The following is a 16,066-nucleotide window of genomic DNA, read 5'->3' on the forward strand; positions in this document are numbered from 1 at the left end:
GAGTCCCACTTGCCCCTCCAAAATTCTCCTGGCCCTGGAACATTCATTCTCCCAGGGATTAGGGCATGCCTTTGGGATGCAGAATGCCCAACAGCCAGTTTGGTAGAAAATTCTTCTCCTAACCAACGAAGATGCTCTTTCATGTAACAAAGCCAAGTTACTTCACCATAAGAATTGTCTCCAGCTCCTCTCTATAAGCTACTTTGAGCAGCCAGAGATAGGGAGAAGAGGAGAAATCATAATACTTACTACTTGCTTCTCAGCTGCCATCACTGCTGCTGCTGCAGCCACGGTTTGTCTCCCCAGACCTGTAGTGTTAGTGCAATCAGGAGGTGCTGCTTTAACACTGGGCAAGTAGACAGGCGGTGCAGCTTTGGGAGCGGTTCGGGAGTGGAATAGTGAGTGATTACATGGGTAAGAAAAGGAACGGGAGGGATGTTGACTTGGCACCCTTTGTTTCCAGCCCACTTTGAACTGGTTATGAATAGGAGTTGCTGGTGGGTGGTATGGAGGTGGAGGAGGGGGCAATGGTGGATGGAAGGCCACAAAAGAGTCCAGTTCTGTAAACATGGTTTCTGCAGTGGGAGTGCTGTTAACGCGACATCGTCCAGACTGTCTCATTGTCAGGAGAGGGCTTTCATCCCCAAATCGCTCATCAGGAAAAAATTTGTGAGGATTCTGCAAAGGAAAAATCCCAGCATGTAACAGAACAAAGTTGTAAGTAATCTAGAAAAATCTCCTAAACTAACGTGCATTGGAACTAGAAATCTGCTAGTACTGTAACAGGATAGTTGTGCCACCTAAAACCTCACCAACACTTGGAGGTGATTACAGCTACCATGGAATAAAGATTTTTTTAAAAAAACAAGACAAGAAGCATCAGATTCACTGTGTGAACTTGTTGACCAACAAATGTATGCTTTAACAGCAGCATACAAACAGAAGCTGGATTTCCAGTTTCCCAGTCCTGATATATACTATGCAGATCTACTGTATCAGTTAGGACTTTTTCTCCTCTCCGATTCAAGAATAAATTGTAATCTAGATTTCTAGTTATGGTTTGACTATTCTCATCAACTGCTTCTTCAGCAGATTTTTTTGGTCCCCAAAATCTGTGGCAGTAAGAGTACCCTGAATGGCAACAATTCTTGAGGAAAACATTTATACATTGTGCTTACACATTTATAAAATCACATAAATCAAATGCAACAGACTCAGTGTAATTTGCATTTGGACAGTTCTAAAGTTATGCAGGCATTTCAAAGCATTTTTGCGCCTGCATGTGCACACACAAAGCAGTTCTCTTATTGCAGATTACGCATTCAAGTCAATTCATAAGCAGAACAGAATCAAAGCATTTGTAGTCTTATACAGCAATTCATACCTGCAAAAGTTCAGCAGCAGCATCAGAAAGCCCGAATTCCCGCAGCACACGAATCTGAATCTCATAACTGACTGTGGCGCCTTCTCCACAATTGAGAGCATACGCTCTTTGCACCTGCTCAGTATGACGCAGCTCCTGCAGCCGTTTGATCATCTCTTTTACAATGAGGAGATTGGGAACTGAAGGGATAATAGAGAACGGAATGGGGATAATAGAGATTACTTTCTGAACTGTGAGACAGTAAGTTTGATTGCAATGCTTAGATTTAATTCTGAAGGAAAAAAAATCTTAACATCAGGCTGACTTGGCTTTTTTTTTAAGAAGCATTCTGCCAAGAACAGTTTGACTTACACATGTTCCTTGAAGCATCATTGAGGCACATGGGATAACACACATATCATACCAATGGTAAAGACATATACCATTTTTCCACCTTCTGCTAGAGTGAGCCACAAACACAGCCTTCTTTGTAAACTCCTTATGATGCAGGAGTTTTAGGATTTGAGGTGGGGGCAGGATATCTTAAATAACAACCGAGTGTTCCCTCATGAATTCTACACGCCAAGAATTCATTGATTTTTTTGGCATACACTACATACTTCTAATGGAATTCTATAATCACAAGACCATAATACCAGTATGTAACTACAAAAAGGAGCATACTAAAAAAATTACACAAACTGTAAGCCAACATAAACCTGTTAAAATTATGTTGTTTTATGCAGCCATATTGTAATAGTTTTAAAAACAAAACAAAACCCCCAAACTTTCCAAAAGGAAATAATGTATAATTTGGGGTATTTATCCTGTTGCAAAACTTTCTCATGCCACTTCTTGCTGCTGTTTGATGATGAATGATACTTCTCTGTGGTCTTTCTGTCCTCAGGAAAATGTGCATATTATAAGAGAAGACAAATCCAGATCTCTGAATACGTAAGTCCTGGCATCTGATCCTTTACCAGCTTTACAAGTGTTATATGTTACCATGACCAGATGTTCATAATGAAAGCTCATAAAAATTAAATGGATCAGACAGCAAGAACACTGTGAAAAGACATTTGCATTACAGAGAAGGAGAAAACCCAACACCACGCAACTACAACTGGTCCTAATTTCAAAGTTTACATTGGTACACGAAGGATAAATGCAAGTAGTGCAAAATATTTTTCCCCTCAAATTGAGTTCCTGTATGGGGGAGGGGGGGAAGAGAATAAATTCTATCCAGTCGTCAAGGCTTGGAAATAAGTCTTCCACATTACTCTCCACACACTTCAATTGTTCTGAAAAATCATGGTTTAGCAGCCAGATGTTTAGCTACAGTGAACATTTTGCTAACACTGAAAAAAGAGGATTTTAGAGAAGTCTGAAGCAGTTCTCCAAACTAGTAGGCATAAAAGTCATCTAAGTTTTCCATAAAAAAGTGCTATATTCTCAAACCCAGGTTTGTTCCTGTTTTTTTACTATTATTCACGTGAAACACATGGAAGAGAGATTACATATATAAAAAATACAATTCTCTCAAGTCAGTTGCAGGATTTCTAATTAAAACTGAAACTGGAAAGTACCTAAGGAAACCCAATTACCTGAAGAACCTAGCCTCAAAGTAGAACAGACTTCAGCAGAGGTTGAACTCATTTTACAACAGTGTTCCAAGAGCAGCACCAAGACATGCTGCCAATAGCACTTATACAAATATAGTCCATGGGCAGTGGGTAAAAGGAAGATGCAAACAACAGATGGAGCACACCTAAGCTGTAACGAACCCCCTGTTCTAAGAGCCTGGCCTAAGGGGCACAGAGGTGATGTTGCCTAGCTCCCCCTCCGGCAGTTCCCGTGCTCCATCTATGCTTTGGGATGGATAGCTGTACAAGTTATAGGTTTGGTACATGCCTGAATCTCCTCAAATTAACTGGGCTCTATCTACCCTTGCTAGCACAAGGCACTGGCAAAACAATCAGTTCTTTTCCATAATTACAGAACTAAGCAAAGCAGGCAGTTAACCAGGACACAATACCTGTACTGCAACTACTGGCCAGGCTCACAGCTCATATCCATGTTCAAATCAAAGAGCTGGCAGTAATTCCTACATATTAAATTGCACAGAATCAAGCTGTAGTGGAATTTCAGATTGGTCAAGATGTCTCATGTTTGCCAACAAAGCCAAATTTTTTTCAGAGCATGACAACTTTTGCAAAACACTGGAGACCTTTGAGAATCTGTTCTCTTTCTCAACTTCTTTGGAAACTAAGATCAAGCAAAGTGTTATTAAAGTCACCTCTTATGATTAAATACTTTATATGCAATTCATAGTGAGTATATTTATGCTTTTCTGTAGAGGGGGGAAAAAGTCTGAGTACTGTAATGCACTGCTGAGATGCCACAGCTGTAAGTTTCTAAACAAACAATTAGTACTTTTATCAAATTACAGAAGTTTTCAGAAGCTCCTTTTAGGCTTTATCAAGTCTCTTCCCGAACCACAAGAAACAAATAGATCAAAACCATTCCACAAACCTCACTAGAAAACTTACTGCAGTGTTTAACCAAACAGCGTTTCAAATCTTCCTAACACCTCAACTTCAATTCTCTTGCAGCAATTGAAACCTATTATTTTTGTCCTGGCTCTAGCATCTGTAAGAATAGTTTATCTATTTCTTTTCAACATAGTTGACTTAAGGGAGACATAATTGATATACAAAGAGCTTATAAAATGGGGAATGGGGAACGGTGGAGGGAGGAAGATGACTGTTTTCTTGGTGGCCTGTAATCTTTATTGCTTTTCTACAGACTCCCAAACTGATCCATATCTACTGAAATGTGATACTTTGATCTAAAAATGGATGCCAAAAGTTTATGCAAGTTTAAGGAAAGACTGCATAAACTCATGGATTAAAAATGCATTTAAAATTACTAACTACGCAGAAACACCATCCACCATAGGACATCTCTGAGCTGCAAATGGTTGAAGAGCACACAGAATTTTCCAGGGAATTATTTTATGTGCTTTTTCTGCTACACTTTCCTTATGCACTCACTTCTGGTGACTGCTGGAATAAGGATACCAGACTAAGCAGACAAGTCCTTGACCTGACCCAGTATGGCCATTTGAAGGGCTAAACACAATGCTCCATCCAAGACCAAATTACTTCACATGTCTTGTGGCACATTTGGTTTTGTATTTTAGTATGACTCTTTATGGAATTGTATAATGTTGACTTTCAGGGTTTTCTCCACAGAGCTTCCCTCAGCCATCCTGTATGCACCCAGCTGGCTACACCTACATAAGCACAATGTTTCCCACTTTCTTCACTGAATTTAATCTTGGTCATTTAGCTCTCTAATCCTGCCCTCCAAAACATCCACTGACCCTCCCAACTTGTCATCAGCTGCATGTTTTGCCAGCTTTGCTCTATGCATACTGAGTATTAGTGGGGCCAGGGAAAGGTGGGAAGAGCTAGATGCTCTGGCAATCCCACCAGATACATTCTTCCAGTTTGACACCAAAAGAGCCAATGCATAAATGACAAAATTTATTACAGTAGTTTTATGACTATATTTCCCTGGCTTGCCTACAGGGAATGTCACACCAAGTATCCTGAAGTCAAGAGAGGCCATATCTACTTCCACCTATAAAAACTTACTCTGCCATACAAGGAATTAAGTTTGTTTGATTTCAAAGCTAAAGTGGATTTGGTAAACTGGGAAAAAAAAAAAAGTGTGTTTTGAGTGCCTACTTCCAATATTTTTCTGGCAAACTGAGTTAACCTCACTGCCCCACAAGTTATGCTCCCCTGCTTTTTGTTTTTAAAAGAAATCAGTATTTTGCCATTTTCCATCCTTCTGGATCAACCAGTCATCCAAGATGGGTAAATAGAAAACTGAGAACCACTCTGAGAACAGAGAGCCAGGCTCCAGCAAGTGTCCTACAGTAAGCTTAACTAGTCCTAAGGTTTTTCAAATTGCTCAGCTGAAGCAGGTTAAAATACTACCCCTCCAGTAGCTTACTTTCTAACTATTTATTATGCCATCCAAAAATAGTTAATGTCTTCAGAATAGACCAAAGCAAAAGGGACTACCACTGGGTGGGAAGAAGCCCAAACGGTGCAGTACTACACTCTGAGGAAATCATAATGTCAATAATTCACATGCCCTCTCCCCTGCCCCCAGCCCCCACCCACTCACATGACGACAGTCGGCGTTGCAAGTGATCTAGCAGCCTTACCTGGGATCTCATTGGCTATAACTGAAGGAGGACTGGACTGGTTAGTGCTAACTTGCTGGTGGGTAATCATATGACAGCACTGCGGCACCGCGTTGTTTACCATGTAAAGGGTGTCGGGCACATTGGACATTCGGACCATCCGCAAACGAACGAGATCAGTTTGTTCCACCATCATCTCATCCAGTACTGACTGCAACGACAGCCATTAGAGCCCTCATGAAGGCACTGCACACACACACCCACCGGGAGCTGCTGCAAGCGCAGTCCGGAGGCCACAAGTCTAGCAATGTCTAAACCGTAACTTTTCCAGGTCCCAAACAGTACTTGGCTTTTCCACAGCATTTTCTATTCCATTTTCCAGTCATGATCAGAGTTGAGTTTCAGAGCTAAGAGCAGGCAGGTGAATAAAGTTTGGGAAGGTTGCTTTGTTTATTTTGTACCTGTCAGACTGGAAGTAACCTTCTCAAGGCCAGACCTTCTGGACTCTGTCTCAGACAGTTACTGCCTATAGGTCTCAACTCTCTGTGCCACTGAGTAGAAGGCACTAGAAAATGAAATGTGTTTCCCTCAGTTGTCTTAAAGAATAGAAGGGGATTTATGCATACCCTTTTAAGATTCTCATCTAATGTTAAATGGATTTATCGCAAAAAATGGGAGGCTAATAGGGGAGTAAAAAAAAAAAAAATCACAAATCACTCATCTGCAATTTTTGCATTTCACAATAATTAAACTATGAATAGGAGCATAATTATCAGATAAGTATGAGAGTCCTCCCTCTAAGGCTAAACAGCTAATGATACTTTTAAAAATATTAACAGCATAATATGAAACGAATAGAAACATGTAGGATTCCTGACAGGGGAAAAAAAATTTAGAATGCACTTTTTACTTCAACGTTACTACTAAGCACTCCCATACCGTATACATGAAAACTAAAAGAGTCAAAACTTTTATCACATGTTCTTTAACACATTTTTGTTAGTTTTAACAATCCAAGATACAAATATAAAATTTTAACTGGCTAGTCTTCCTTTACTGCTTTAGTGCCACCTGGTGCTCTCTAACCCTTGTGCCCAAAATGCAAAGTAGTTTTATTTCTCCCCTCCCCTCAAAGAGGATGTCAACAACAACTCACACCCTTAGAAAATACTTTCTTTCTTAGGCACAGGGCAAAAGGTCCAAATTTACCAGAGTAGTGGTGAGAGTTTGTAGGTGATGTGGATATGCACAGCTTCACCTAATCCTCTTGTTCTGCAGTCACCTGCACTGCTGGGACTCACGAGCTCTTGACCTAAGTCAGAGCTGCCTTAAGTGGTGGCATTACTTAGTGACCTACAATGGTCCCATTCTGTCAATCATGGCATGTTTCTGCCCCACACAGAGCCACCTCCACCCTGTCACCAAATGTCACCATCAGAGATGCTACAAGATCTTGAGTTTGACAGTCCTCGTGCAAGATATTAAATAGGGAAGCTACTGCTTGAGTGGGACACAAAGGACTTCAGTCAAGTTGGACAGAAGATACTTATTCCATTTTGTGGAGGATCGAAAGAATTTTGGATACATTCTGATTCAAACAAGATGATGAGATAACAGACTCCTCTGCCTAGTGGAATAGTAGTTCTCCACCCTGCTCTGGTGGGAGCTGGGGAGCCTGAAAGACCTGGCACCAAAGTTGCTGACTAGCTGCAAACTGGGACTCTCAGGCTCTCACCTTGCCATCCGCCTGCCAGGTGGGCTGCCGAGGAGCTGGGCCGGCAAACTGGCTGGAAACCAGGGAGGTTTCCCTCAGAACGCTGCTTTGTTTCCGGTGGAATTTCATCAAGATCTGTCTCGCAAACATTTCAATTTCGACAAAAAAAAATTTTGTTGAAATTTTTCTGACCAGTTCTAGAGACTTGAGCCTGATGATCAATCTTGTAAGTCTTGTTAAATTGAAAATGTTAGTATTTTAGGCCAGTACACGCAAAGAGACAAAACATACCAAAATCTTTCCCTGTTTACAGAACCCCCTGATGACTCCAGATTAACAGTACTCAAATGTTAATGATTATTACCTTAGCCTCCTCTACATATGGTGAGAACAGTCTTGGCCGCACATATATTCCAGCATTTTTTTGCCGCAGCCAGGCATTTGACTTTCCACCTTCCGATGTTGGTAGCATGTCTGAAGGAGGAGTACTAATCAGGCCTCTCTTCATCTTTAAGAATCAAGAAAGAGTTTCATGGTTTTTAAAATACAAATATGGGAAAAGCTTGCAAGAAATGCATTTCTTATACTGAATCCTTACACCACTGATTTTTCTTTAGCCTTCTGACAGATTTAAAATACAGAAAATTTAACCAGAAAAAGAGTTATACACTTATTACTCTGAGTGATAACGTTTTAGGAGATAATCCTCAAAAAAAAAAAAAAACCCTGAACATTGTAGAATCTGAAGTACAAAGAATCACAGAGGCAATATATCCAGAGGTAATATTTGTATGAGATTACTGACTTACTGCATCACTCAGTACTTCACTATTCATGGGTAAGATGTGCTCAATGCGGACAAAAGGTAAAAGCGGGGACAGGATTTCTCTCAGCTCCTCAATGTCAAGATCTCTCCTCTTCACACCTCTTTTGTTCACACTGTGAGCAGTACCACTCAGTAAATTAGGCTCTGTGGGAAGGAACAAAAAATAGTAAGTTTACATCAAAAAGTTTAAATAGGAAAGCAGGAGTTACAGGGCTTACAGAAAGTTATAGAAAAGGAAAGAAAAGTCTAATTTCAAAATCAACAGTGCTTATCAGCATTGTTCCACAAAACTATTTCATGCCTTAAAGTCTGATATGAAACATCAGCAGTCAGGTTCCCTTTATACAAGCATGGGTCATTGGCACAGCTGTCGGTTTCAAAGCATAAGCCAGGGAGAAAAACACAGAAGTAGTGTTTGGGGTAAACGTTTATAAAGCTCTACCTCGAGCTATGCTATGAAAACATTCGTGCCTCACTGCTAGCCGTTTCCCCAAAGGCTCTCTCCTGCAGCTCCTCTCCCCTTCCCCAGCAGCATTCAGAAACTTATTTTCTACAAATTAAGGCATGAAGAGACCACTGGGATAAATTACTCTAGCCTCATGTAAGCCACCCTAGTAACAGCGATGTCAAGCCCATTCAAAATGCTCTTGTGGTCACAGGATACCTATTTATGCCAAGACTGGGTATCCTCCTAGAGACTGCAAGATGACAATGTATGACACTCTCAGGTCATTCTCCCTCCCTCAGTTAGCTACATTCACCTGTATTTTAGGTCTTCTGCCCAACCTGACTTTGACTAACTTCACTCCTTGAGGAAACCTGTCAAATGTATCCACCCTCCATTCAGTTACAGGCAGCTCAAGTTTTGGCCACAGCCCATTACAATTTCTAATGGTTTCTGGTATTTGACCGACACTGCGACATATTCAGAGCTGCAAAATCAGGAGTGTCACTGAAGAATTTAGACCAAATTACTACACTAAATTTGGCTCTAATATGACAGAGCTTGGCATAGCTCTTATTTCTGCTTTTGCTTATCACGTTAACTGATGACCCCAGGAAAGAGAAATGAGCCGTTTATTTAATGAACACCACAGACCAGGAAGCTGCACAATTACTCCACATGAGCAGCTTCTCCCAAGTCCAGGTCTGTTACTGTTGAACTGGCTCCATTATGTTCCAATGTGCCTTAAGACAAACACTTAGAAAATCTTGTTTTGAAGATAGAAGGTTAATACTTACTCAGGTCACTAAAAGCACATATTTTAACTGACTTTCTGTTGCATTTCACACGACGTGTCCATGACAAAGCAGTTGTATCACAAGCAATAACAGTGGATTTCAAAAACATGGCCAGCCCTCCAAAGACAGTAGCCATGCCAGCCTTGCTCTGTTTTCACACAGGCACATTCTTCCCTTTCTGTTCCTCTCATTGTACTATCTGATTGACACTTCATGGTGGGGATGAACTATGAGCTACTTACATTTGTTATTTGGGAAATATATATTTAATGCACTCCCCACATCCAACACATGTGAGATTGCCCTTGAAGTTACCACTGTAGCAATAATATACATCTGAGCTAATAAAAATACATTTACATCTACTTTAGGAAAAACACTGATGCCACTTGATGGCTTGTTTCTTACTACCACAGATTTCTGTGGGAGAAACACACTCAGACTGAAGTGAAACGTTGACAGTGTAAACTAAGACTAAGACTACTGTGAGAAGCCTGCATGCGCACAGAAAAGTAAAAGATACTGCACGTTTTTTTTATTTGATGAATGAATCACAAGAAAAATAATTCTGAGACAACAGGAAATCAACCAGACTTAAAAATCAGACAGTTGTAGAGGTTGAAAGGACCTCTAGAAGTTTGGCCCGGCCACAACCACTGCCCTCTTCCCACACCTGCCCAAGCAGGGTAGAACAGGTTGCCCACAACTACGTCCAGTTGGGTTTTGAACACCTCCAAGAATGGAGGCCCCATAACTACTCTGGGCAACATGCTCCAGTGTCTGACCATCTTCACAGTTTCTTATGTTCAAACAGAATTTTCTGTATTTCAGTTAATGCCTCATTGCCTCTCAACCTGTCCTGGGTGCCAAGAGAAGAGTGTGGCTCTGTTTTCTTTGCTTCCTGCCATTAGATATCTACAGACTTTGCCAAGATCCCCCCCTAAGCCTTTTCTTATTGAGGCTAAACAATCACAGCTCTCTCAGAATGCCTGCATTCTCATTCTCATTCTCTAGAGAACAAAAGCTTTAAAGAAAAAAAAAGTGCATTTGTTTAGTTTTGACCATACTACGAACAAAGTAGATTAAATTTCCTTAAGTTACAGATTACCCACAAAAAAGAACTTCCATACATTTTGGTTTATTTAGTTTAGTACTGTGTGGTTTAAAGGATCCTTACCTCGATCTGCTATTCTCTTCATCAGCTGGTGTTCTCCCCATTTAATCAGATATTTAAGAATATCTTGTTCACTTGCCTGGTAGAAAGAAAAAGTCAGCAATCTGTATATGCTTAGTTTAATGTCACACACACAAAAAAAATATCACATACACAGGTCTACAACAGCTCTAAAGAAACACAACTGTACCAAGAGCAAAGTAAGTGTTTGTACTTTATGATCTGCTATACCACTTCCTCCAAATATTTTAAGGTCATACTACTAATATATCACCACCATGACTTCTAGATTCATGTCACTTATTGAATCCCTAAGAAGAGGAAAAAAAAATTTTTTCTACACAAGGAAAAATTTGGTCTAGCATGAACACTTACAGATATTAAATTTGAATGATTAAAGTTAATTAAAAGGGGCAGTTCTAACACTGGGTGTTTGGATCTCTTGTTTAACATTACAAATTCAGCATCTGCACAGCCTGGAAAGCTATGAAAATAATCAAACCAACTAAATTATAATCTAGGTGAAGAGAAAGATTTTCAGTAATACTATAAACAAAACAACTTTGCTTTGTTCACACCTATATACATGTGCTAACCACTCAACATTTTGAGGAAAAGATCATGTACTGAAAAATTTAAATTTATCTACCTAATTTCTTAACAACTAAGGTAGAAAATTTAGTCATAATACACTCTTATGGAAGATCAACAGTACTGTTACTGTAATCTCTGAAATGTTTAAACAAAACTTTTTTAAAAAACCATTTTAAATAATCCCTAACACTTTATATGTTTGAAGAAGGTAAGATTGGGACAGATACAATTGAAAAAAAAAATCCAGTCATCTCTGAGCTACAAAAGGCTGGTCATCATTCTAAAGATATCTCCTCTGAAGAGAAATAGCAGCAAAAATCCACAAGCTTTCTATTAGTTGGTATGGTTTTCTCTCCCTAAAACCACACAATCAACTGAAGGAAAGTCACAAAAAAGAAATTCTACAATACTTGTCGGAAAAGGTATTTTTGTCTCCCCTAAAAAAATAAATTAAGCCTTCTGAACGATTATTAGTTTATTAGCTCCCACTGCCCCCAACTAGGATGTACGTTGTTACAGCAAAACTACTACCACCATATAATATTTATAAAACACTTAAAAATGCAAGGCAAATGTTAGGTTCAGAAATGCTTCGTTTAATATAATTTGCAGCCATTTCTAAACTATTATTAGGCTTCTAAGCAACAGCATGTACCACCAGTTTGGGTTGTGTTACAAGCCAAGAACAAAACAGTTTTCTTAATCTCTACTTCCATTTCATTTTTTACATATTATAAAGGAATGCTTAGTGTGCATACAAACCCACTCTTGCCTACAATTTAAAATGAGCTTCTCCCAAGCGCTTCTAGTAAAGGTATAACATACCCTGCTTCAAGCAGGACCAGCTGTATTCTGCATTGCCGGTTACCTGTAAATAGTCAGACTGAATAGCTGTGAGCAGGTGGTCCTTGCTCAGTTCATAGAAGACGTCTGAAGTCATGACCTGGGTAAACTCCTCACAGAGGAAATGTAGCGCTTGGCGATGTACCCACTTGGAACCATACGGCTGAGAGCTCCACTTCAGAATGGCAATTAAGGTGTCTAGTGAGATGCTCTCAGCAATAATATCTTCACAGCCTAGGAAACAAAACCAGAATCAATGATGGTGTTAGAGGCACTTCGATCCTGAATGAAGGTTATGCAAGGAGAAAATTAGAAGGGCCAAAGCCCAAATAGAACTTAATCTGGCTACTGCTGTAAAAGACAATAAAAAAATGTTTCTATAAATACATTAGCAATGAAAGGAGGGCTAAGGAGAATCTCCACCCTTTATTGGATGCGGGGGGAAACATAGTGACAAAGGATGAGGAAAAGGCTGAGGCACTTAATGCCTTCTTTGCCTCAGTCTTTAAGAGTGAAACCAGTTGTTCTCAGGGTACCCAGCCCCCTGAGCTGGAAGACAGGGACGGGGAGCAGAATGGAGCCCCCATAATCCAAGGGGAAATGGTTAGTGACCTGCTACACCACTTCCCCACACACAAGTCTATGGGGCCAGGTGGAATCCACCAAGAGTACTGAGGGAGCTGGCAGAAGTGCTCACCAAGCCCCTTTCCATCATTTCCCAGCAGTCCTGGCTAACCAGGGAGGTCCCAGTTGACTGGAGGTTAGCAAATGTGACACCCATCTACAAGAATGGCTGGAAGGAGGATCCAGGGAACTACAGGCCTGTCAGTCTGCCCTCGGTTCTAGGGAAGGTTATGGAGCAGATCATCTTGAGTGCCATCACGTGGCACGTACAGGACAACCAGGTGATCAGGTTCAGTCAGCACGGGTTTATGAAAGGCAGGTCCTGCTTGACTAACCTGATCTCCTGCTATGACAAGATGACCCGCTCAGTGGATGAGGGAAAGGCTGTTGTCTACCTAGACTTTAGTAAAGCCTTTGACACCAGTTCCCACAAAGTTCTCCTGGAGAAACTGGCTGCCCATGGCTTGGACGGGTGTACTCTTCGCTGGGTAAAGAACTGGCTGGATGGCCAGGGCCAAAGAATGGTGGTGAATGGAGTTTACTCCAGTTGGCGGCTGGTCACAAGTGGTGTTTCCCAGGGCTCTGTGCTGGGGCCAGTCCCGTTTAATATCTTTATCAATGATCTGGACGAAGGGATCGAGTGCACCCTCAGTCAGTTTGCAGATGACACCAAGTTGTGCGGGAGTGTTGATCTGCTTGAGGGTAGGAAGGCTCTGCAGAGGGACCTGGACAGGCTGGATCGATAGGCCGAGGTCAATTGTATGGGGTTTAACAAGGCCAAGTGCCAGGTCCTGCACCTGGGCCACAACAACCCCATGCAACGCTACAGGCTTGGGGAAGAGTGGCTGGAAAGCTGCCAGGCAGAAAAGGACCTGGGGGTGTTGGTTGACAGCCGCCTGAATATGAGCCAGCAGTGTGCCCAGGTGGCCAAGAAGGCCAATGGCATCCTGGCTTGTATCAGAAATAGTGTGGCCAGCAGGAGGAGGGCAGTGATCGTCCCCCTGTACATGGTACCAGTGAAGCCGCACCTTGAATCCTGTGTTCAGTTTTGGGCCCCTCACTACAAGAGAGACATTGAGGGGCTGGAGCGTGTCCAGAGAAGGGCAATGAAGCTGGTGAAGGGTCTGGAGCACAAGTCTGATGAGGAGTGGCTGAGGGAACTGGGGTTGTTTAGCCTGGAGAAAAGGAGGCTGAGGGGAGACCTTATTGCTCTCTACAACTACCTGAAAGGAGGTTGTAGAGAGGTGGGGGTCGGTCTCTTCTCCCAGGTAACAAGTGATAGGACAAGAGGGGAGGGCCAGGGGAGGTTTAGATAGGATATTGGGAAAAATTTCTTCACCGAAAGGGTTGTCAAGCATTGGAACAGGTTGAGTCACCATCCCTGGACGTACTTAAAAGATGTGTAGATGTGGTGCTTTGGGACACGGTTTAGCAGTGGACTTGGCAGTGCTAGGTTAACGGTTGGACTTGATGACCTTAAAAGGTCTTTTCCAACCTGAACAATTCTATCATTCTATATGGCTAAATCTGTAATATAAAGGGTTATATGACTCCCAGTGAGAGTAAAAACAGAAGTGCCCTACAGACCAAGGTTGCAAACAAGGTTAAATTCTGACTGAAAGTATAATAATTTTAATTGTGGTTTAGGATTCCAACCATACAGTCATTTACCTTTCAAAGGCACATGAAACATCATGTCTGCTGGCATGCCTGGATGAACAACTGGAAAGCTAGTTCAGCCCTACTAGAATCTCCTTTGGTTAATATACATTATCTGACCGTTTAACACATTTTAAAGTTGCAGATTTGAATTTGAGTCTCTATTGTTTAGAGCAGATTCACAGAAGCCTATAAACTGGAAAAGAGGCGGGATTTTCATCTGTATCACTTTGCGTGTGGACCCTCCCGAGACAGACCACGCAGAGGAGCAGAAACAGAAGCAGTGACATATTGTTGTTACTCAGCTACTCAGCACAGGATGAGGGCAGCAAAGCATCATTTTCTGACTCAGAGAAAGCAGGAAGCAGTGGGTGGTTGCTCCAGGCCACCCCCTGGCCTCCCTATCAAGCAAGGCACAGAGGGTGCCAGGACAGGGAACACTTCCTCCAACAGGGAAGCAGAAAGTGAAGCATCCACGAGGTAGGTATTCTGAGTCGTGGTGAGTCTGCTACAGTTTCTTCGTACCTAGTGCTGCATTAGGATTTACTCTTTCACAGAGTACATGTCTTCCGAAGAAAAGACAGGGGATTATTTCAGTCTCCTGAAGGGAGACGGAGCAGATTTGAAAGAAATAAGGGGAGACGTACCGCAAGAGGCTGAAAACATGGGTACTTGGGGTTCCTGAGTTAAGACAGATGGTACCACAATGTTGATAACTTGAAGACTCCAACAGCACTTTACTGATTTCATTTGTACGACTGGTTTACATATACACAGAATACTATTTCTATTTGTACTATAAAGATAGCAATTTAAAGAAAAAAAAAATCCTCTTCTAGGATTATACATTCCAGTCTCAACCCACTATAGCCACAAAATTACAGCTGTGCTTATGCCCATGAGAGGTCCCCAGACAGTTCAGAGCAGCATGCTTACACTGCAATTATTTTTCTTTTTATATATCATTATTTTTCTCTCAGTTTCAAGGATATTTAAAAACTAAACTTTGACAGTTGTTTAGAGAACTGTATCTCATTACTGAGGCTCTTGGACTAACCTGAGTAAGAAAGTGTTTAGCATGGTAATCTTAACATTCGTCAAGACAAAGATCAAAGAGGCTCTCCTGATGCTACATATTTTTGAACTGGTTGCATGTATGCAAGACACACTAGCAGCAATTAATACAATTAGAAGAAAAACTTACTTTTCTACATAGGCCAGCATACAGAATATAAACATTGACTCAGTTTCTGTTGCAACTAATAATGTGAAGGATAAGTTATTAAGGAGTAAGTAGTAACAAGTGAACATGCTACTTCAAGTAGAAAGGTATCTGTCAAAGGAACTACTACCTAGGAGCAAAGTCACTGAAAAGAGAAACTTAAACAGTAAGGTAAAGAAGAAAGTACCAGGAAGCAACAGTTTAAACATTAGGCAGGTTATAAATTTACCTGTCCTATTAAACACACGTATTTCTACTTAATACTGTAAAAAAGCCAGCATGTTAGTTATGAGAACAATATTCCACCATTAAAATTTTCTAAACTTAAGTATATAAAAAAAAATAGAGTGAATATAATAAATACAGTTAATGCTCAATGAGAATGTTCGCAGCAAATTCCAGGAATATGTCTGAATGTATACACAGTTTTGGAAACAATTGTTAATTATTTTCTAAAGGAATTTATGAGAATAATGCCTGTCCCTCCAACAGTAATAAGTTTTACACCAGTTCATACTTAAAACAAACTTTCCTCAACAAGCACTTGGATGATTTGTTTTTCACATGCCTGATTCACGTGAGAGAA

The 16,066-nt window shown here is 41.0% G+C and overlaps 1 protein-coding gene across 2 annotated transcripts in view; it reads right to left on the minus strand.

Annotated features, from left to right (window-relative positions):
- The window catches only part of BTBD7 (BTB domain containing 7), a 59,144-nt gene that overhangs the window by 6,425 nt on the left and 36,653 nt on the right, over positions 1-16,066 (minus strand). The window contains exons 4-11 of one of the 2 annotated variants that reach the window (XM_075503478.1): positions 12,001-12,209; positions 10,542-10,617; positions 8,106-8,266; positions 7,661-7,804; positions 7,318-7,431; positions 5,604-5,793; positions 1,385-1,563; positions 250-678 (exon numbers count right to left, since the gene is read on the minus strand). In XM_075503478.1, coding sequence (XP_075359593.1) covers positions 250-678; positions 1,385-1,563; positions 5,604-5,793; positions 7,318-7,431; positions 7,661-7,804; positions 8,106-8,266; positions 10,542-10,617; positions 12,001-12,209 — 1,502 coding nt within the window. The remainder of the gene's footprint in view (positions 1-249; positions 679-1,384; positions 1,564-5,603; positions 5,794-7,317; positions 7,432-7,660; positions 7,805-8,105; positions 8,267-10,541; positions 10,618-12,000; positions 12,210-16,066) is intronic. The other variant, XM_075503479.1, reaches the window with a different exon arrangement.

The sequence above is a fragment of the Mycteria americana genome, chromosome 5, assembly GCF_035582795.1.
Source record: "Mycteria americana isolate JAX WOST 10 ecotype Jacksonville Zoo and Gardens chromosome 5, USCA_MyAme_1.0, whole genome shotgun sequence".
NCBI classification, from domain to species: Eukaryota; Metazoa; Chordata; class Aves; order Ciconiiformes; family Ciconiidae; genus Mycteria; species Mycteria americana.